Below are 18971 nucleotides of genomic sequence, written 5' to 3' on the forward strand. Positions count from 1 at the left end.
TTAACGATTGTTGATCAACAGATCAGCAGACGGCTGAACAGGGCAATCACGGCAACATCAGCTGCATATATTTGCGCTGCAGTAGTCTAGTCTTTCATCTCGTGACGATAGAAGAGGCTCGAATATCCTGTCAAGAGCTTCAAAATGAAAACTTTTAAACTGATTGCTCATCAGAAACATTTTAGTGGTGAGATATTTGTATGTCTTTATTCTGCGAATGATGATGCTTAGCCTACTTATATTCTCGTGATGTTTTGTAGAGGAAGAAATAATTTTGAGCTCAAAAGATTTCCCACACGTGAAAGTGAGAGATGTAGTAGAAATATACCACCCTGATGTTGTTGGCTCCAGAGTTCTACTTCAAGTACATTCTTTAAAAGAAGAAATGCAAACAAAAGGTAGGCCTATTATGTTTGTGATTTTTAATGAATACTATGTTTGAATGCTACTGGTTCATCTCTTAATTATAAAAATGTGTTAACATTTAGACACAATCAGCATTGAACAGTCAATAGTAAGTATGTTCCAACTTCAAATATTTTTTGGAGTCCATGTGACTGTGATGGATCCAGCCTCAGCTGCTCTAGATTCTGTAGAGTTAACCTTCAAGGATCAGTATCTAGGACGTAGTGACATGTGGAGGTTGAAAAATTGCCTTATTGGCTCTTGTTTGTACATTGGGAAGAAATTGGAGTTTTGCAACAAGTCAGTTCGATGTCAGGTGAGGAAGTGTAATCAGTAATGAGTATTAAATTTGTTTATTTGTAAATTGTTTGTTTTTCAAATAAGGTTCATGAAATGTGGGGACAAGGAGAAAGAGTGGCATGTGGTGTGATTACAGAGGATACAAAAATTGTATTTCGTTCATCAACAAGTCAGGTGTATCTCTTCTTACAAATGAGCTCAGAAATGTGGGATTTTGACATATACGGTGATCTGTATTTTGAAAAAGCTGTTAACGGCTTCTTATCGGAATTATTCGCCAAGTGGAAACGCCATGGATCTAATCATGAGGTGGCATCGGTTATGATAAATCTTTAGCATTAAATTCATTAAACCTCTAATCTCATTTCCAGGTCACAATTGTTTTATTTTCTCGAATATTTTACGAGACAGAATCTTTGGAATACTTCCCAGAAACTGTGCGAGCGTGCTTGCAGCAAGATTACCGTGGTATGTTCTATGAAGACTTTTACCGTGTAGCTGTTCAAAGCGAACGAATGGAAGACTGGGCGTGTGTGCTGCCGCAACTCAAATTACTCTTTCATAACTGGCAGAACTCTGTGTTGGGTTACCATCAACAAAACCACCCTGACATGAACATACCTAAAGTATTTTTCTTCATTATTTGTGAATCATGACAAGAGTTCTAACATTTTCCTTGTTTGTAAATAGGGTGTTAATTCATGTGCAGCCCAAGGAAACTTTCTCGAGGTGCTTAACATGTCTCTAAATGTTTTTGAGAAGCACTACTTGGATAGAAGCTTTGACCGCACTGGCCAGCTTTCCGTAGTCATCACACCTGGAGTTGGCGTCTTTGAAGTAGATCGAGAGTTGACAAACATTACGAAGCAAAGGATCATAGACAACGGTAAAAAATTTCAACTGTTTTTATTTTTTTTACTAAATACTTTCTTATCGAGCATGGTTTCAATTAAATATGTGTTACAAACAGGTGTGGGGAGTGATCTGGTTTGTGTTGGTGAACAGCCTTTACATGCAGTTCCCTTATTGCAATTTCACAATAAAAGACATAGCGCTGCCTCAAATGACTTTAGTATGCCTCATTGGATCAATCTCAGCTTCTATTCTTCCAGCAAGCGGATTGGTTATTCTACATTTCTTCCCCGCATTAAGATGGCTCCCATTTTAAATAAAGAGACAACTCTTCACAAGAGCAAAACTGCAGGTACAGTAATTCAAACACTATTATTGAATAAGAGTCGAAATTTTACTTTAATAAAACTTTATCGTTTGTATTTAGGATTACTCTCGTCTAAAACTAGCAGTTCCATTAAAGTTGAAAGTAGTTTACCGAACTCTGTCTTTGACTATGATGCCTATGACGCAAAAGTGTTTGCGCTTCCAGTAACCCGCACTAGCAAGGTATTTGAATACGTTATGTCTCTTGGGAAAATAATCGGATACAAATGTTCTGTTATGTGCAGGTTCAAACTTTGATGCGAGAAACTCGTCATCGCAAAACCACCGCTATATCCTCAGAGGTGAATCGGTTTGATCGGAGCCGAGGAAACGCTAGAAGATCTCGTCTTCATGATATGGACATTTCTTTTACCACGGGTCACCCTGGTATATGAAATTTTTCTAATTTCCATGTTAAATTCTGTAAAAACATAGGTGCAAATTTTTTATTTAATAGGTGATGGACTCAGCAGCTCATTGATCAGTGCGCCCACTATGCTCAGCTGTTCACTCACAAAATCACCCTCAGTTACCATTCCAAAAAGACCAGCTGTCGACGACAGTTTTATTGCGTCATGTGGTGCAACTGCACCTCATCCACGTGTTCGAAGACCTAGTGGGGGTGAGGAGCGATTAGAAGATCGCAGGTCCAACACTCTTAGAGCTGTAGTAGGCAGCGCTGGATCACCAAGCGCTCTCGGAAGCAACACAGTGACGATAGGCGCCAACCCGTCTACTGTTACTTTCGATCCCAGTACACGTCAAATCAAAACTGGACGTGCTTTAATTAATCCATTCGATCCGAGCAGAGTAACAATTAAGTTAACATCCAATCGAAGAAGATGGACACACATTTTCCCTAAAGGTATATTTGTGTTGCTTTGAATTAAATGAATGCTTGATTGTAACAAATTTGCATAGGTCCAACGGGGGTGTTGATTCAGCAACATCATTATCAAGCTGTTCCGGCAAGTGAAGAAAAATTAACATCTGGAACTTTTGGTGTTAATCTAAACAACACTGCCATGGATTCTTCAAGGTGGGTCTATCAAACACAACTTTTTTAAATCAACTTAGTTATAAATAACATTTCAATTCTTGTTCATTTTCAACAGTACTGGAACAAACTCGAATGCTAAAGGGAGACCTCGGCCGATGAACAGGAGCTTAACACTTTTATGGGGAGCTACGGGTGAACAAGAATGGACTCCTGCTTTGGTAGGTCATGTATTATCTCTAATATTCAATTACATTTATAATTTCAAATATTTTTTTATTTATTTCACAGACTACTGGAGTAGATTGGAAGTCTTTAACAATTCCAGCCTGCCTTCCTATAACTACGGATTATTTTCCCGATCAGCGTAGTCTTCAGAATGACTTTTTAGTGTCTGAATATTCCATCATTCCAGATGATGTAAACAGCATCAGTGTGAATGATTATGGTCAACAACAAAAAGCCTCGTTTCGCAGGCCGCTTGAAACGAAGGAGGTCTTTTTAGAATTGATCAGTCAACGTCTCAGTCAGGGTTTCCAGGTTATCATCCTCCCGCATACTTACACATCCAACAGTCAAGAGTATATGTTGTCGATTGGACGTATCTTCCATAAAATCATTCTTAAAGGATCAACCATAACCGTAACTGGATACAGGCCTCGGCATCCTTACCCTACTTGCAATATTCACTACCGCTTTCGACTTCAAACTCCTGACCATCTTACATACGAGGTAACGAACTTTCTGTTGTTCTTTCACTACTTTATTTTCATCCATCCCTTCAATGGATAGGTGTCCTGGGTGGATTTTAATGCTGAAAAATTAGAAAACTACAACTGGAACCATTTGGATCATTACATCTGCACTCGAGGGGATCGAGATTTTGCTCTTACCGAGTCCCTAAAATACTGGCGCTTACGTCTGTGCGTTCTTCCCACCCACGACTGCCCATTTACTGAAAGAATTCTAAGGTAAGAAAGTTTAAACGAGCTTCAGATATTGAACACTAAATTTCTGTTGTTTCTCTGACGTATTATCTAGATTTATCGACACATGCGTCAACCGCGTGAAACATCATAATTTAGTTAAGAAGCCGAGGCCTCCTGCTCAGACTATGTTTCGCGATCGGGGTGGCAGCAATAGGATTCCTGACAGGCCTAGAACTCGTGCTACACTAGTAGAAAATAAAAATTTATACCAATCGTCAGGTGATCATGGTCTTTCGATCGAACACCAATTTTCCGGTGACGAAGGCGCTGATGTGACGGTAGGTCATCTATTCTTAACATTTTTGCTGTCACCCGTTGTTTATTATTGTCATCTTTATGTAAAGACGCGCACTAGAGTCGCTTCCGGTTCAGCGGCTATAATTGAAGCCATGAAATCTTCTACCGGAGGAATGCCGTTTCTAGAAGGGAAAATCAACGATTTACCTCCTTTCACCTTCATTAGCTATGAAGCTGTCGCTTGGCTTCTGGAGCAGGTGGAAGGTATTACTACTGAACGAGAGGCCATAGATCTAATGCAGAAAATGTTGAACGAGCGGCTCATTTGTCATTCTTCTGGCAACAACAAGTTAGCACTGACATTTCCATTTGATTTTGTTCATTCGTTTTGTCTAATTTTTGTTGGTTGTTAGGGTCAAATTTCGTTATGGATTTTATCTGTTCTCGTTGATCACCGAAACATTCACACCTGGCAATATTCAAGACAATTTTGATTGTGAATGGGCGGAAGTGGAATTCGAAAACAGTTTTACTCTAGCGCGCAGTGTATCTGTAAGTAGCTAACGTCACTTTATTTCATTTTTTTACATGATACATTTATTTGTTTCTCCTTGTGCAGACATTGGCCAACCCGGTTAAGTATCAGTTCTTGATAGCAGATCCCGATGAGTTTAAATCTGTTGCTTCACTTTACGAGAATCGTTTCGATCAAATGTTAAATTACAAATCTTGCAATCTTGATATGGATATCAGTGGGAAGAGTGACCGGATTGAATGGGGGCATCTGCGCTATCAGAGCGTCTTTTACCCTGATGCATCTCTTGAGTTCATCTTCCAGTGGGTCGTGTGCACAGGTCCGCTGGTGGCCGAACTTCTACAAAATTGGCTACGGAAGGCTCAAAACTGTGGGGTGAACCTAGTCCCAATTCCGTGTGACCCATTTGCCCTACCAATGTCTCATAAAGCAGATCCTCTTCGGGCACCCATCTTCGTACCTCTGAATATCTCAGCATTGAACTTGAACGGCAAAACATTTCTCGAAGAATATCCACCGGATTCGTGGCCGCAACGTCTTCTACTTTTCCAAGTGAGTATAAAATGTTGGTTTTTTCCCCACCTGGAAGAATACTGGTAGCGTTGGTTTACAAATAAGAAAATTTTTAAAATTCTCGAAAAGATTATTATTATAAGAAATAATCGGAGGCGAAATAGTTGCGCGAATTGCGCGTTTCCTTTACACATCCGTACCTCAAACTACTTGAATACGAAATGTCTGTCTAGTTAGAGTTGAGACAAACGTTAACATATGTGTCTATATTTAGAGCCGTTTTTCATTTTTTTTAACCCCCTTGTTTGTTCCAAATTCTTCAACCAGGCCCTCTGATGATTGTTCATTACTATTATTTCTACCCCAAATAGGAAAGCATCGCTCGTCATTTCGGTTTCCTACCCTGCTCTCCTGACCCAGCATCTCCAACTGCGTCTTTAAGGGCCAACGTTCGTCAATGCCTCCCGCCACTTCAATTTATTCACACAACCGGAACTGTTTTTCTTTTGATTCTAAGCTCAAGCAACAACGAAAAAGATGTGGTACATCCTTCGCCACAGCGACCTCAGCGTACGAATTCCAGCTGGCTATCGAATACGTCCGTGCTTTCCCCGACCGACTCCTCTTTAACGCTGAGCTACATCACCCGTCACGTTGTCGGTCGTCAAAAGTGGCAACAAAATCAAGAAGTCCGTGTAGGTTTCCTCTGGGCTTGGAATTCAATGCTGAGTAAGCGTTGGAGAAACCCGTCTGGCCCCGTGTGCGACGAAAATAATGGCAGCAAACTTTTATCTGATTTTCGAAAATTTTGTGCCAACGACGATGATCGTTTAAAGAACTACTGGATACAAGCGCTTGATCGAGTGAGCTCCAGCAGCTCTTGATTTGATTCTTCTTTTTTGTTTTTTAACAAATAATAAAGGGTTTATCATGTGTTTCTTTTACAAAATTTGTACTTTAGCTATCCTTTTTTCAGAATATACCGACTGATTCTATATGTTTCGTTGTACAAAGAAAAAGACATTTAATTTGTATTTTGCGGTTTGGATTAGGGAAGGGCCGAAGGGGTCGATTTATTTGGGGTGGGGGTGTGGGGGAGTTTAGAAGAAAATTGAACAAGTGTCGTCTGCTCTCGATTAGTTTAAAATTTCGAAAAAGTCAGAGACAAAGTTAAAGATTTTTATTGTTATAGAATTATTTGTTTTTGATAACCGTCATACTTCATGCTATTTTACGGGTAAATAAAACTAAGAATACAAATAGAATGATTGTGGGAGCTGTAGAAGAGTTAAACCTGTTCCAAATGTTAGTTCCTGACTAGCATAAAACCATGTGATTGCCCTGTCGATGCATGGCAGTTTGTTTGTACTATGTATAACACTATAACCCTTTTCTTTTTTACAGATTTGAGCCCAGAGCCAGCCATCATCTCCACGCAATAGACAATTTGTCTCGTGCAGGTGTTAACCTGTCAACAGCAACAATCTCAGGATCATCGCTTGTGGGGTAATATGATTTCCTTTACTTTAATTGACCTGTTACCTACTAGATATGTTAATTCTGCATTACCTGCATCAATGCAGTACATGCAAACCTGAAATTCTCCCATTTATTAACAAATAGGGTTTACCAAGTGTCGTATTTTCAACTTTTCCCGACTTGTTGTTTCAATATTTATTCATAACCCATTTTCTATTTTATTTAGATAAAAAGCATTCAATTGCATTGGAATGCAATTGAATGCACTTCAAATCGAGTTAAGGGTCTCTCTTTTTCCCCTTTCTTTAAATTTCTTCGTACCATGTATTCACGAGGACCCCATTCACCCTATCCCGTCTGGTGTCATTTAACTCTTCAGTGGATGGATGGAGCAACTGTAGATGCCTGGCTGTATTTCCCAGGCGGGCGTAAAGGTAGGACACTCTCTTCCCTATTCTTCCTTTTTGAAAATTTTTTGTGGCGTGCGGAATCGTTATTACGTAGTCTCGGGTCAGGCCCGGTTTTGTACCTCACAACTTTTTCTGTGGGTAAACCATCACATTCGAAAATATTTGAACTGAAACTTCAAGCAAAGTTCAACAAGACAATTTTTTACCAAAAGGGACATGCCGCCACACCGGCACCTCCTCGTACATAGGGATTAAGTGATCTTTCTTGAAGATCTTCCTGCATTTCATTAACTTTAACCATTGTTCCTATTACAACAATTTGACGTAAACCTGAAGGAAAGTCCCGAGTTCAACGCAAGAATCCGCTTTTCCGTTTTGAAATTTTTGTTCTTTTACTGGTGCTGATAAGAATGTACACTTAATTTTAACGACGTGTATGAAGGCAGAAATGAGCTTTCATGGAAAATCCGAAAGAAGCGATACACGGCTGGTCGCTTAAATAAATCACGCTGAACTTTTTTGAGGCTGGGCTGCCCTCGAAGGAACTTGGTTGATGACTTTTCCAGATAAGTCAACAGACAACTGAAGACTAGGAATGAGACGATAGACTTCCGCCCTCCTATTCAGTCAGTTAGAAGACGAGGCGGGTCAAAATACATCATAAATGACCATATTTTCTTAGCTGGATTGTGTTTTCTCAAGTAAAGCGCATTTCACTCCTTTCATTAAAAGTTACACAGATGAATAACGGCAACAGCATGACCAAATAAGTAATTCGAGAACAGTGCTACAGTTGATAAGCAAAGGGCTGGGCGATAACGGAAAATCGGAAACGTCTCACTAATTAGGTTCATCGAGGTCAGACTTTCAACTTGATAACGTATACTACAGTATGTTTTATCCAGAAATTGAAATAATGAGAGAAGCGTATCGCGAGCAAAAAGTCGCAGAGAAAGATTAAAGTCTCGCAGCAATCAGTACCAAACAACCCCAACACCCACAATAAATTTGAATTGGATATCCACGACACTTGTCGGATGTGGCCAATTTACTCCTAGAATTGGGGAGGAGGGAGAACCAAGACACTTTGCTATAAGCTTGTCCACGAAAGTTAGGGAAAGAAAGAAAAAAGAAGGACCCATTTCTCAGCAGCTAAAGTGGAAGAGCATTCATCACATCTGCAAACGCCCTTCCCTTCCTTGGAACACGTGTTAGCTGTCCCCAAAAAATCATGTTCTCACCAAAAAGCGCTCACGATATCAAGTGCCTTTTCTCTGAGCATTCTTCCGTTTCATTAATTGGTAATCACAGTCGGTAATGCACCGCACGCCACCATCTCAAAATCAACTGAGGATAAGCAAGAAATCTCTTTGATTTATGTACAGTTGTTATTTCATTTCATGTTGGTACGCCTTATCAAATCTTGATTGGGATTTAAGATAATGCTGGGAACATAACACGCTTGAAGCAGAATATTTAAAAATACATTTGTATGTTTGGGAACCATACGCACAAAAGTTATTGAATTATAAATAAAAACCATGAATGTATCTCGTTTCATACCCCAATAAAGAAAAAAGCCGTTTCAGATTCATGTTGAAGAGGGAAAAGGACATTGGCTACGAGCTTCAGCGTACCAGCTGGTAGCAATTAAGTCCGCCATCCTCAGACAAACTGGGCGAGAGAAGCGAGGACTTTCAGTGGCTGTCCAGGCCTTCCCTAGTCAACACATGTTCGTCACGGAACTTGGGACAACCAACTTTGCATTGTCTCGCCGTTTTCAACAACATTTAACTTCTGTATATCTGACAAGGTACATTTTCCAGTTCTATTCATTCCATTTGATTATGTCCTTTGTATAATCACTTCAGTACATTTATACTTTTTACTAATATGTGTTCTATCTCCAGCCAGACTTGAGTGAAACGTGAACTTTAGTTTGAAATAATTCAAAAATAAATTGGTGGCAAATGCCTATGGAGATGGACATAATGAGTCGATCCAACTATGGTGAAGCAGGCTTACACAAAAACAAGAGGCGTCGTTCTGCCAAAAGCCACGCAATCAACGATGATCCGCCTGTGAAGAAATCAAACAGAAAGGACTCTACATGTAGTGCAAACCCTGTGTTCAACGAATTCCTCATTTTAAATTCTTCGTCACCGGGAACCGAAGATGGTCAAAAACCACGGTCGCATGCCAACGCTCGCGAAAGGGATCGTACTCATAGGTGCGTAATACCGTAAATGTTTCAAGTTGCGTTAAACCTCTAGTCTCAACTTTCAAATGAACTTTGGAACTAAAATCAAGACGATTAGCTTTCTGATGACATTCTGTCGAAGTGTTTTAAGTCTAGATGATAGAAATGAAAGACTGAAATCAAACTGAAATCAAAGAGTAGTTTTTGAAAATATTGTTCATTAAATGTAACAGTAACTGCATACATAAGTAATTAAACCTAAACCATGTATAGCTTTTTGGGTAATGCTCTTATTTGTGTTTTTTGTTTTACTAACTTTTTGTTAAGTGTAAACAGCGCATTCACTGCATTGAGAACTTTGATTCCCACTGGTACGTATTTCACGTTTTACGTAAATGACCTGAACCACTTGGATTAACGGAAACTTTCACAATACTATACAGAGCCGGCTGACAGGAAACTTTCCAAAATTGAAACATTGCGCCTCGCATCTAGTTACATTGCGCATCTTGGAACTCAGCTTGTAGCAGGTAAAAGCGGTATTTTTATGAAAGTGCGCTTTCTTTTTATAACGTTATTTCATTAAAAACGAAAGCTATTTCATATTCCGTATTCCCATTTTCCAATTAAGGTCCCATGGACCAACCCTGTTTAAAGCACAATTTGCCAACTCCGGGTTACGACAGTACCAATCCTCGGCCGGTTTGCACCTTTTGTCTGGCCAGCATGAAAAAAATGGTATGTAGATTTTAGGTATAAAATTTAATTTTAAAGTAATTAACAATATTCGTAAATTTACAGCAAAAAAGTCTCGACGGATTCTGTTATCGCGAAGCAAGCCAGCCATCTAATATTGATCCTTCAAGTATAATTCACGAGCTTCCCAATATAATATCGACACCGTCTTCCGACCCGTTCGAACATAACCTGAACCTTCTTTTTTACTGAATAATTTGTCAGTTACTCTTGCAAGTTATAAGTGTCCCTGTTGTTTTGTACTTTATATAGATACCAAAAGGACTTGTATTCTAATAATCGTGTATTTCAGGGAATCTAGGATTATCGTCCTTTAACATGCTTTGGGATTATCATTTTCGAAAAATAAAATTTAATAGATATACAATTTGCCTTCTAGACTGTCCTTATGAGCGATTTTTCCACACTAAATTCAATAAACCAGATATGCCAGGTTCAAAATCGGTACTCCCAGTGGAGTGATCTTGACGGCGATGCTCTTGTTTAATGCTTGCATGTTCCATCGTTGAATTCGAGGGGTTATCTCTTAGACAATTTTCAGATATTTTAGACAGATTTATATGCACCATTTGCTTATTTAGAAGCGGCACGATTAAATTATAATCGTTAATTTTCTTGTTGACTTGTTTTACGTCGTCATTTAGCGAGTTCAGAACCTTGCTCCATAGAAGCCTTTCGCTTCCGCTCAAAGGGATTTCCCCCAGTTTTAATCTTTCATTTCGTAGTCTTTGTTTTATATTAGTTATTTCCAATCGAATTTCCTTTTCCAACATAACCCATTGAGGAGAGAATCCGTTTTCAATTAATATCTGCAAATATTTAAAAAAAAAATGGCAAAACATAAATAAAATCTAACTAATAATGAACTTATAAAAATTGCATAATACCTGATTAATTTTGTGCGTTACAACATCAATATAGGGGTTATGGTTTTGTGTTTCGAGAGGTTTGCCAGTTCCTCTCAAATTAGCGAATTCTCCTTTTGCGATGGATTCTTGAATTAAATCTTCAACTAATCGATCGATTCCATGCCTAATAAACATAAGGAATTTTAAAAGATGGTACGTAATTTACATCAAAGTTGTTTTGTTCTTTCAGACTTGATTTTCGATTTCTTTGCTGCTTTGGTGTCTTTTAGAACAAGTGAATTCTCTTCTGTGTTTGGAATTTGCGAAGTCCGATGATTGTACACATTTTCAACTGCCTTTTTCACCTGATATTTTTGGTACTGCTTTTCTCTTTGAAAAGGTGTACCCTGCCCAATGCCTTCATAATTTAGAAATTGTCTGTGCTGAGGAGCTGTATGCTAAATAAATAAAAAAAATAAATAAATGCATACACATGTGAAATTTTGTCTAATCATAAATAAAATACTTCAATATCATGTTCACAACTCTGCTCTGAGTTTTGATGGTTGTTCCTGATGTCCTGATCATCTTCCTTTGCTCTCATCAATGCTGATTTTTCTGTGTCAATCCTAAACTTTTCCTGGAGCTTTCTGTATGCGTTTTCAATCTTATACATATAATTACCATTAAATCAATTCTTTCACAAATAATTTAAAAAATTTAAACTTGTCGTACCAACTGGAATTTAGCAGTGTCAACTTCTTGACTGCTGTCAGGATGGTGTTTCTTTACCAATTCCACAAAAGCTTGCTTAAGTTCTTTCTGGCTGCAGTTTTCATTTAATCCAAGGACTTTGTAGCAAACCTTAAATAAGAGACTGTAGACTTATTCAGGTGCTTAAAAAATTCACAAAATACTTACCTGGTAATCAACAGGAAAAATCTTATAATCACAATAAAACCTTGTACTGATTTCTCGTCTGGTACAGTTATTAAGTAAACCCAACCTCCACAGAGGATCTCTGAAAAATGTTAAGATAAACATTGCTTTGATTAAAGAAGGGCTCAAGTTTACTCAGGATTCACATATTAATATCGTTGTGTTTTAAATTTTCCGGGTTACGTAAAAGCACGGAAAGTCGGAAACCAGAAACTGTCGTCTGCAAGATTCCGTCTGCTAATTGTTCCACGTCAGATTCTAATGCGTCTTGCACAGTCGTTGTTTTTTGGAGATCTCGTCAAGTGTTTTGTTAAACGCTCAGTCCAGTTTATATTCTCGTAATATAGAAACATAATAATGGCTAGTAAATTAGAGAAGAGAAAAGTTTCCAAGTCAAAGAAAAAAGATGTAAGCAAAACACCGTTATTCCTTAAATTTTCTAACGTGCTACGTGCATCCTTGTTCTATTGGTGCTGTATACGTTTTTATAAAGCCCCCGGGCAAAAGTCAAAGACCTTCAAGTTCGTTAGCCTTGATTAATGATCTGAGATTTTTCCATGTATTCTATTAGAGCTATGTGACAGTAAAACTATTTACCCCCCTAAAATTGTTTTTAATGTAAAATTTAGGATGCTGAAGTAATGCACCCAGCCAGCAAGCCCACAAGTGAAGAAATTGCGATTGCCAAATGGATTAAAGCAAATGTTCTTTGCAAGAAAACCAAATTCCTCAGTCATAGTGTGGAATATTTTACAGCCTCCAAAGCAGTTGACAAACTTCTGACATCCCCATGGAGCACAGCAGGAAAAAATAAAGAAGATCCTCTATTTACTTCACGAGAATCTATTGTCAAGTATCTTGATCTGTGAGTGCAATCATCGTTTCTTTCGAGAGCTAACAATTCATTGTTTCTTGCTTTGTATGGTACTCTAAACCTCTCTTCTATTCCAGGCTGCTACGAAAAAAATTCTTTCACAGAGCTAGAAAAATTCCTGTGTCAGAACAAGAACTAAAAGCTCGAGCAAAAAAGAAAGAAAAAAAGAAGGAAATTGAAAGTGGAAAGAAAGACAAATCTGAAGCTGAAGATGAAAAGAAAGGGGATGATGGTGAGAGTAGCCATGCTGAAGAAAAAAAGGAAAAGGTGAAAAAAGAGAAGCGTAAAATTCGCCTCGATATGCATTTAGAACAGATTTTTGTCGATGGAAATGATGCATACGTATGGATATATGATCCCATACCATATTACTACTGGCTTGCGGGTGGAGGTGTAGTTTTAGCCGCTGTGGCTCTTTGTCTTTTCCCACTGTGGCCGCCTGTTGTAAGGTAAATGTTGGTTAAAATTCTCTAAAACAGCAAAACATGCGTTTGTTTCAAACAAAAATCTCTTTATAGGAAAGGTGTCTATTACTTGAGTATCGGAGCTGCAGGATTTTTGATGTTCATTTTTGGGCTTGCTGTTCTACGAGTGCTCGTTTTTTGTCTTTTGTGGTTGATATCGATGGGTCGTCACCACCTTTGGATTTTCCCAAATCTCACAGAGGACGTTGGATTTTTCGCCTCGTTTTGGCCGCTGTGGAAAGTATGTTTTTTTGTTTTTTTTCTAAATTAACATTTAAAAAAAAAATTATTCATCGGCTTCTAAATCTCACAGTACGAATGCCGAGACAAGGAATCCTCAAATAAGAAGAGTAAAAAAAATAATGGCAAGAAAAAGTCGTCTGATGATGAAAATGAGGACAAAGAAGAAGAAAGTGGTAAAGAAGAAGAAAGTAGCAAAGAAGATGCACAACTTGAAAATAATGAGTAAGTTATGATTTTACTTGTTATAGGACCACGGTTTTTAAAATGCGCTATGTTAGCAAGTTAACTGAAACACACAATTACTAACTAAGACTACGATTTAGGGAAGCTGACGACAAATCCGAAACAGAATCGGAACAAACTGGCAAGGATTTCGAAATGATTGAAAAAGATGATGAGCAGTAGGCTATTTGTTTTAGTGTAGCTTGAAATTTAAATGGTGGCGCAGAATCATCTGTCAGCCCGCACTGATGATCTTGTGGAGAGAGAACGTGGGACCAACATTAATTAATAATTAATTTCTTTTTATTGTACAGCATTTTCAAGGTTTACTTCTGTATGTTTGTCATAAATGCATTCAAGTGGGTTTGAAATTGATTAGGCTCCATTATTATTTCCAGCAACATTTATTTCATATAGCTAGTGACTACTTTTATTATTGATTAGTTGGGATGGGTTCACAGATTTATTTATTTCTTCCCTTCAGTCTATCTGGGGGGGGGGGGGGTTATACGATTGTGCACCTGCAGTCTTATATTGTATACACTTCCATTTAAACGTTTATTCATATTTTCAACATCAGAAATATAAAGAATACATAATAATATCAAGGTACACCGCTTACCAACTATAAATCGAATACACGTTACCATATTCTCTTCATCGCCTAGACCGAGATTCGTGATGGATGGAATTATTGGTTTGAAGTTTAGATGCTTGAGCTGTATACACTTATCTACACATGTACTCTACTTAACGGGGCTACCTTCCTTTAAATTCTTAAAAACATCGTGAAGCATTTTGTTGCACAATGCAGCATAAGGGTTTTTTTGAATTAGCTGATTCTTAGCAAACTGGCTCCCCAAATTACTTGCAGATTCCCAGTCTGTGAAGGCAAGTTCTTCATTGCCTGCATAGTGATAGAGCATCGCCCTCTGGCAGTAAGCCTGGGAAGCAGCTTTTCCTCTCCCTTGGCTAAGTTCTATGGCTTTATTTAGATCTTCCATAGCTTCTACTCATAACAAAATTTTAATGTAAGATTCAAATGGATTTATGCTGAATGTTGCTAAACAAACCTTCATTTCTTTTGAGAAGCCGTAATGCTTGAGCTCTATTATTATATGCTGAAGCCCACATTGGTGATGAATCAATTGCATTGTTGAACATTTTCAATGCTTCATCCATTTTCCCAGACTCAGCAAAGATAACTCCTTGTTTTTCAAACTCTTTTGCACTTTTTTCATTTTCAGAGTTATCTACAGATAAAATGAAATACAACAAAATAATTAAATATGCAAAACAGTAAAACATATTTTTATAATATAGTACTTTTACCTGTTTCATCAATATCTTCTCTTGCATCATCAAGCGCTTTAAATTCGTCGTTAGGCAAGAGTGGGTTGATAATGCTATTCAATATTGCTCGATCATTTGAGGTAGCCATAAATGAATGAAGTAAATACTGAAAAAAAATTTACTTAATGAGCATTCGTTAACATAACGACAAGCAACATACGAGCACGATAATGTAAAAACTGAAAACAATAGGAAACATGAGAAAATGTTCTGATGTGTTGTTCAATATCAATTATACAGGTAAAAAATTAATGGGAAATTATTAAACTTTTACCTCTTATTAGTTATTACTTAAATTTTTTAGAACCAACCCAGCACAGATAAAGAGATGTACCTGTTGCGCCACTGAACTCGATAATCAAAAATGGAAGCGCCAAAGGAGGTGGAGCCGTGCAAGGCCAGGGCCATCTGGAATCTTTTCTATTATTTTTTTTGCTGTGCCGAAACTTATCACTAGGGGGCTAGGTGTCGCAATAACAAAAGAAAATCAATGTAACCACGTTTGTCTGCTGGATCTTCCCTTTCATAAATTACTCATAAATTATTCCTAGTCTGTGCCAATTTTAATACTCGATCAATTAAGCCTTTGTTGGCTAGAAGACACCATCTAAGAAAAAAAAAATGGAGAATACTTTTGTTCTTAGCAAACAAATTCACCATGAGAGACAGGAGCTTTGCACAAATCGTCCAAGGTACCGACAAGGGAAGAAACTAACTGCTGTGAAGGTAAAAGAGATTATAAATATTCATCTCAGTTGTGTGATTTAGTTCATTTTAATTAATCAAAATCTATTCCTGAAGGTATATTCTGTGGTTGATGAGTCTCAGTATCTGTTGATAGACAGAGTGCCTGCCATAGCTGTAACTGCTGAACTAGAAACACTGTGTCAAGGGTTCGGAAGCATTGAATATCTGAAACATTTACCTGAGTATCCCACAGAAAAATTTTGCGAAGTGTTTCAGGTTAAGTTTCATACAATACAGTCAGCCAGATTTGCAAAACGTAAAATGGATGACAGAAATTTTTATGGAGGAACACTGTAAGTTTTAGCTAATTTTTCAAGTTCAGTCAACATATTTTGCTTAAAGTCTAGTTCAATGGGGAAGATTTAAACCATTTTGTTATGGTGCAACACTACTATGGTATCACACAACATGATCACAAGTAACTGAGAAATGTGTGTGATGTGGAAGTGTGTTATAATATAGGCTAGAGTGTAAGTGTTAACATTTAATACCTCAAGAATAGAACGTGATATTGCGACATACCTAATTAACGCTTCCACGACAATGCATTCTTACATTACTTTTCTTATTAGTAAATTCCCTACCACAGCCCATGTTTTAATCGAGCTATCCTCAGAAGAGAGAGTTTTCATATAGTTTGACGATGCCTTCGTATAGTAGTGTTGTGCCTTAACAAAAGGTTGCTGTAAATCTATTCCACCAAACCAAACTTTTGCCCATTTTTTAACAGAAAAATCTTATTTTTATTACTTTGATATTTAGACATGTTTGTTATGCACCAGAGCTCGAGACATTAAATGACACTCGTTCCAAGTTAAACAACAGGAGACAAGAAATCGAGAACAAACTGAAAGCTCCCCAAAATCGAAAACATAAACTGTCAGCAACATCAACTTCAGCAGAGCAAGTTCATTGTCCTTCATTAGTGATCGAGGAACCTATATCTGATTCAAATGCTGAGCGCTTTACCACAACCGAACCTCCAAATTCAGAAGAATCTCAAAAAGTAACTGTGGCGGGAAAGCAACCTCAACCTGTTTATGAACCTCCCAAAAAGCGTATTGTGTATCATGTCTCTAGTAAGACGCCTCGTTGAACGTTTACTGAAGGTAACTTAAAATTTAAAAAACAATATCTCTTCCACTTCCAAATATGTTCCCAACGCTTTTTTCTCCGTGCAAAAATTTTCCTTTGATAAGAACCTTCTATGTTTCAAACGGTAAACGTTCTACAAAATAATAGAGGAACAAATCATAAAAGACTTTTTTGAACTCTTCCAATGACCATCGCAGACGAGCAGTTTTCTACCTGACCTTTCTCAATCTATAAGTCATTGAACTCTATTCACCTTTCGCCTAAGTCCTCAACAAAAAATCCTGTGAGGCGCCATCAGGTCATCTCAGGTCGTTGCTTCGACCAATCAGAAAAACGCAAAGAAACGAGAGAAGGAAATGAAAAGATGTACCAGGGATCTTCATGGCTTTCCTTTATAAGACATTTTCCAACTGTGATCCGCAGTTGGAGTTGAGCCACTGGATCAACCACGTCCGTAGTAAGTTCCCTACATCAACTCAACTTCTTAAATAATTGGTCAAGACTCGCAAAAAACAAATTTGAATACTGTTGACGTTGTATTTGGCATACCAACTGCTCTCAGGTATTTGTTACTGTTAACAAACTAAAGTTTTTTTTTATTTGATTAACAATATTTAAAGTATTTAACAGAGAATGTTTGTTATAATGTTAATGTGTTTGCAATTAATAGATGAAGCCGAATTCCATCATAGCGACTTCATGGGTGCTTGTGCTCTTTCTCTGCACTAGCCAGAAATTTGTTTCCGTTGTTCTTAGTGAGGATTCTGCGGTCAGCATGTTGGACAACTATGTACATCTAGCACGAGACCAAGGAAATAATCGGACAAACAATGTCGAAACCATTTTTACTGCCATCGGTATCGCGGCTTCCCTGATCACCATCGCGGAAGTAATCAACCGTCGGATTTTGCCACAACCGACGACACTGTTGGACACACTCGACGTTGTCCGGCGATTAGAAGACCTCGTCATTCCCGATGACGGCCGCCAATACAAGGATGCAGAAGACACAATTTTGAGAGGTTTGTACGATATGAGTGTGATGACGACCAACAACTCATCCGAGTTCCAGACACTGTGGTGGCTTGATCGAGCCCGCTATTTGGATGGAGAAATTATTCTTCTTATGGAAGGTTTACTCGGCCAACAGGTCGCTGGCTCAGATTTAATGGACAACATCCAAGATAATCTAAAGGTAGATAATCAATTGAGTTTTCTGTTAAATGTGTAGTACAATCAAAAATGACATTTTAAATTTCAATAGTGCGATGCCATCCAGATTTCGGAAAAACTGAAGCGATACAACGATCTTATTGAAAGCGGATCGATTGCTTTTAATTACTTCTCTGGACTAGGGAATATGCCTGCACAGTAAGATAGATTTTTCATGCACCATCCTTTAACAAAAAGGGCTTAAGTAATAAATTAACTATTAATGACTAATCAGGGAAGTGAGTCGGAGAAAGGCCGCCATGCGAGAACGCAACATAAAAATACTGGCACGTAACGAACAGCTGATTGGAGAGTGTTTCCAACGTCAATTAAGCCAAGTCCGAAGTGAATCAATGTCTACAGAAGAAGTTTCCGAGCAAGTGGCGCAAGTGATATCTACCCGTTATCCATTGCCAACACGATGGATCGTCGCTGTCTACACGGACGACCGAGATTCAGTCTCACGCGCCGCTATCAAACCAATCAAACCTAAACTTTCAGCGAACTTCAACATCAAAAACGTCAACGGTTTTCACGTCGCTTTATTCCCGTTCCTGGAAGGGAAAATGCCCCACATCATCGACGGCCGGCGTGTGGACGAATTCTGTGCTCGACCCGTTAAAGGCGCTGGACAAATGCCGACATGTGACGTTGGCAGCACCGACGGAGAATACGTCTACGATGAACTGAGACGACTAGGTATTGTTCCTGATCCCCTCGATCTAATTGTTGTTCCTACTGAAGGACAACTTAGCGTCAGGACAGTTCCTCTTGGCAGTTTACCGCCGTTCTTCGCTAAAAACTATCCCGATTTCAATATTATCGTGTTTTAATTCGACAGTTACAAAATAGATTGCGAATTGTTTTATGGGGAGGATAAAGGTGAAGACTAATGATGACTGATGATTCTAAATAAATTAATAGGTCCTACCATA

General features: G+C 38.3%; 7 protein-coding genes across 14 annotated transcripts; 5 read left to right on the forward strand and 2 right to left on the reverse strand.

Moving 5' to 3' along the window:
- The first annotated feature begins 22 nt into the window (after positions 1-22).
- LOC124194528 (GATOR complex protein Iml1-like) lies at positions 23-6191 on the forward strand. The gene is made up of 19 exons (XM_046588761.1): positions 23-187; positions 261-398; positions 489-721; positions 790-1014; positions 1077-1331; positions 1396-1591; positions 1676-1909; positions 1985-2106; positions 2169-2310; positions 2381-2788; positions 2845-2962; positions 3039-3141; positions 3212-3652; positions 3713-3891; positions 3962-4187; positions 4254-4495; positions 4560-4698; positions 4766-5233; positions 5566-6191. The coding sequence occupies exons 1-19, from the start codon at positions 145-147 to the stop codon at positions 6076-6078; spliced, it is 4425 nt and encodes a 1474-aa protein (XP_046444717.1). The 5' UTR covers positions 23-144; the 3' UTR covers positions 6079-6191.
- Positions 6192-6316: 125 nt separating this feature from the next.
- Positions 6317-10406, forward strand: LOC124194534 (basic helix-loop-helix transcription factor scleraxis-like). Of its 5 annotated transcripts, XM_046588775.1 has the most exons (9): positions 6324-6431; positions 6599-6700; positions 6900-7107; positions 8657-8896; positions 8998-9313; positions 9620-9654; positions 9727-9813; positions 9915-10021; positions 10085-10406. In XM_046588775.1, the coding sequence occupies exons 5-9, from the start codon at positions 9054-9056 to the stop codon at positions 10229-10231; spliced, it is 636 nt and encodes a 211-aa protein (XP_046444731.1). In that variant the 5' UTR covers positions 6324-6431; positions 6599-6700; positions 6900-7107; positions 8657-8896; positions 8998-9053; the 3' UTR covers positions 10232-10406. The 5 variants fall into 5 exon arrangements, with proteins under 5 accessions (XP_046444727.1, XP_046444730.1, XP_046444729.1 ...); XM_046588771.1 differs by having other exon boundaries at positions 6317-6431; positions 6900-8896; positions 8994-9313; positions 9611-9654; XM_046588774.1 differs by having other exon boundaries at positions 6317-6431; positions 6900-8896; positions 8994-9313.
- On the reverse strand, positions 10305-12019 carry LOC124194531 (dnaJ homolog subfamily C member 28-like). The gene is made up of 6 exons (XM_046588767.1): positions 11809-12019; positions 11623-11751; positions 11414-11554; positions 11140-11345; positions 10927-11071; positions 10305-10848 (listed from the first exon to the last, which is right to left on the reverse strand). The coding sequence occupies exons 1-6, from the start codon at positions 11929-11931 to the stop codon at positions 10426-10428; spliced, it is 1167 nt and encodes a 388-aa protein (XP_046444723.1). The 5' UTR covers positions 11932-12019; the 3' UTR covers positions 10305-10425.
- A 72-nt stretch (positions 12020-12091) lies between these two features.
- LOC124194532 (translocation protein SEC62-like) lies at positions 12092-14004 on the forward strand. The gene is made up of 6 exons (XM_046588769.1): positions 12092-12234; positions 12456-12691; positions 12778-13149; positions 13219-13405; positions 13478-13629; positions 13731-14004. Exons 1-6 carry the CDS (start codon positions 12184-12186, stop codon positions 13810-13812), a joined length of 1080 nt encoding a protein of 359 aa, XP_046444725.1. The 5' UTR covers positions 12092-12183; the 3' UTR covers positions 13813-14004.
- A 169-nt stretch (positions 14005-14173) lies between these two features.
- Positions 14174-15400, reverse strand: LOC124194535 (tetratricopeptide repeat protein 36-like). 2 transcript variants are annotated; one of them, XM_046588776.1, is made up of 4 exons: positions 15257-15400; positions 14962-15088; positions 14703-14882; positions 14174-14638 (listed from the first exon to the last, which is right to left on the reverse strand). In XM_046588776.1, exons 2-4 carry the CDS (start codon positions 15068-15070, stop codon positions 14376-14378), a joined length of 552 nt encoding a protein of 183 aa, XP_046444732.1. In that variant the 5' UTR covers positions 15071-15088; positions 15257-15400; the 3' UTR covers positions 14174-14375. The 2 variants fall into 2 exon arrangements, with proteins under 2 accessions (XP_046444732.1, XP_046444734.1); XM_046588778.1 differs by having other exon boundaries at positions 15317-15372.
- A 203-nt stretch (positions 15401-15603) lies between these two features.
- LOC124194844 (RNA-binding protein 48-like) lies at positions 15604-16825 on the forward strand. The gene is made up of 3 exons (XM_046589226.1): positions 15604-15708; positions 15784-16022; positions 16492-16825. Exons 1-3 carry the CDS (start codon positions 15604-15606, stop codon positions 16823-16825), a joined length of 678 nt encoding a protein of 225 aa, XP_046445182.1.
- Positions 16816-18971, forward strand: LOC124194530. Of its 3 annotated transcripts, XM_046588766.1 has the most exons (5): positions 16816-16948; positions 17022-17281; positions 17495-18019; positions 18089-18195; positions 18272-18971. In XM_046588766.1, exons 3-5 carry the CDS (start codon positions 17495-17497, stop codon positions 18867-18869), a joined length of 1230 nt encoding a protein of 409 aa, XP_046444722.1. In that variant the 5' UTR covers positions 16816-16948; positions 17022-17281; the 3' UTR covers positions 18870-18971. The 3 variants fall into 3 exon arrangements, with proteins under 3 accessions (XP_046444722.1, XP_046444720.1, XP_046444721.1); XM_046588764.1 differs by having other exon boundaries at positions 16827-17281; XM_046588765.1 differs by having other exon boundaries at positions 16845-17386.

This window comes from Daphnia pulex, chromosome 5 (genome assembly GCF_021134715.1).
Source record: "Daphnia pulex isolate KAP4 chromosome 5, ASM2113471v1".
NCBI lineage: Eukaryota > Metazoa > Arthropoda > Branchiopoda > Diplostraca > Daphniidae > Daphnia > Daphnia pulex.

What these genes read in the sequence shown, in the direction of transcription:
- LOC124194528 (XM_046588761.1), top strand. Translation starts at nt 145, where the DNA reads ATGAAAACTTTTAAACTGATTGCTCATCAGAAACATTTTAGTG. An exon ending in CTGACATGAACATACCTAAA is followed by an intron (nt 1,332 to 1,395) that starts GTATTTTTCTTC and finishes GTTTGTAAATAG; the next exon opens with GGTGTTAATTCATGTGCAGC. An exon ending in CATTCTTCTGGCAACAACAA is followed by an intron (nt 4,496 to 4,559) that starts GTTAGCACTGAC and finishes GTTGGTTGTTAG; the next exon opens with GGTCAAATTTCGTTATGGAT.
- LOC124194534 (XM_046588771.1), top strand. Translation starts at nt 9,054, where the DNA reads ATGCCTATGGAGATGGACATAATGAGTCGATCCAACTATGGTGAAGCA. An exon ending in TGGAACTCAGCTTGTAGCAG is followed by an intron (nt 9,814 to 9,914) that starts GTAAAAGCGGTA and finishes TTTCCAATTAAG; the next exon opens with GTCCCATGGACCAACCCTGT. An exon ending in TGGCCAGCATGAAAAAAATG is followed by an intron (nt 10,022 to 10,084) that starts GTATGTAGATTT and finishes GTAAATTTACAG; the next exon opens with CAAAAAAGTCTCGACGGATT.
- LOC124194531 (XM_046588767.1), bottom strand. Translation starts at nt 11,931, where the DNA reads ATGTTTATCTTAACATTTTTCAGAGATCCTCTGTGGAGGTTGGGTTTA. An exon ending in TTTTTCCTGTTGATTACCAG is followed by an intron (nt 11,752 to 11,808) that starts GTAAGTATTTTG and finishes CTCTTATTTAAG; the next exon opens with GTTTGCTACAAAGTCCTTGG. An exon ending in GTTGTGAACATGATATTGAA is followed by an intron (nt 11,346 to 11,413) that starts GTATTTTATTTA and finishes TTATTTATTTAG; the next exon opens with CATACAGCTCCTCAGCACAG.
- LOC124194532 (XM_046588769.1), top strand. Translation starts at nt 12,184, where the DNA reads ATGGCTAGTAAATTAGAGAAGAGAAAAGTTTCCAAGTCAAAGAAAAAA. An exon ending in CCAAGTCAAAGAAAAAAGAT is followed by an intron (nt 12,235 to 12,455) that starts GTAAGCAAAACA and finishes TGTAAAATTTAG; the next exon opens with GATGCTGAAGTAATGCACCC. An exon ending in CGTTTTGGCCGCTGTGGAAA is followed by an intron (nt 13,406 to 13,477) that starts GTATGTTTTTTT and finishes TAAATCTCACAG; the next exon opens with TACGAATGCCGAGACAAGGA.
- LOC124194535 (XM_046588776.1), bottom strand. Translation starts at nt 15,070, where the DNA reads ATGGCTACCTCAAATGATCGAGCAATATTGAATAGCATTATCAACCCA. An exon ending in AGAAGATATTGATGAAACAG is followed by an intron (nt 14,883 to 14,961) that starts GTAAAAGTACTA and finishes TTTTATCTGTAG; the next exon opens with ATAACTCTGAAAATGAAAAA. An exon ending in GCTTCTCAAAAGAAATGAAG is followed by an intron (nt 14,639 to 14,702) that starts GTTTGTTTAGCA and finishes TGTTATGAGTAG; the next exon opens with AAGCTATGGAAGATCTAAAT.
- LOC124194844 (XM_046589226.1), top strand. Translation starts at nt 15,604, where the DNA reads ATGGAGAATACTTTTGTTCTTAGCAAACAAATTCACCATGAGAGACAG. An exon ending in AGAAACTAACTGCTGTGAAG is followed by an intron (nt 15,709 to 15,783) that starts GTAAAAGAGATT and finishes CTATTCCTGAAG; the next exon opens with GTATATTCTGTGGTTGATGA. An exon ending in AATTTTTATGGAGGAACACT is followed by an intron (nt 16,023 to 16,491) that starts GTAAGTTTTAGC and finishes TTTGATATTTAG; the next exon opens with ACATGTTTGTTATGCACCAG.
- LOC124194530 (XM_046588766.1), top strand. Translation starts at nt 17,495, where the DNA reads ATGAAGCCGAATTCCATCATAGCGACTTCATGGGTGCTTGTGCTCTTT. An exon ending in ACATCCAAGATAATCTAAAG is followed by an intron (nt 18,020 to 18,088) that starts GTAGATAATCAA and finishes AAATTTCAATAG; the next exon opens with TGCGATGCCATCCAGATTTC. An exon ending in CTAGGGAATATGCCTGCACA is followed by an intron (nt 18,196 to 18,271) that starts GTAAGATAGATT and finishes ATGACTAATCAG; the next exon opens with GGAAGTGAGTCGGAGAAAGG.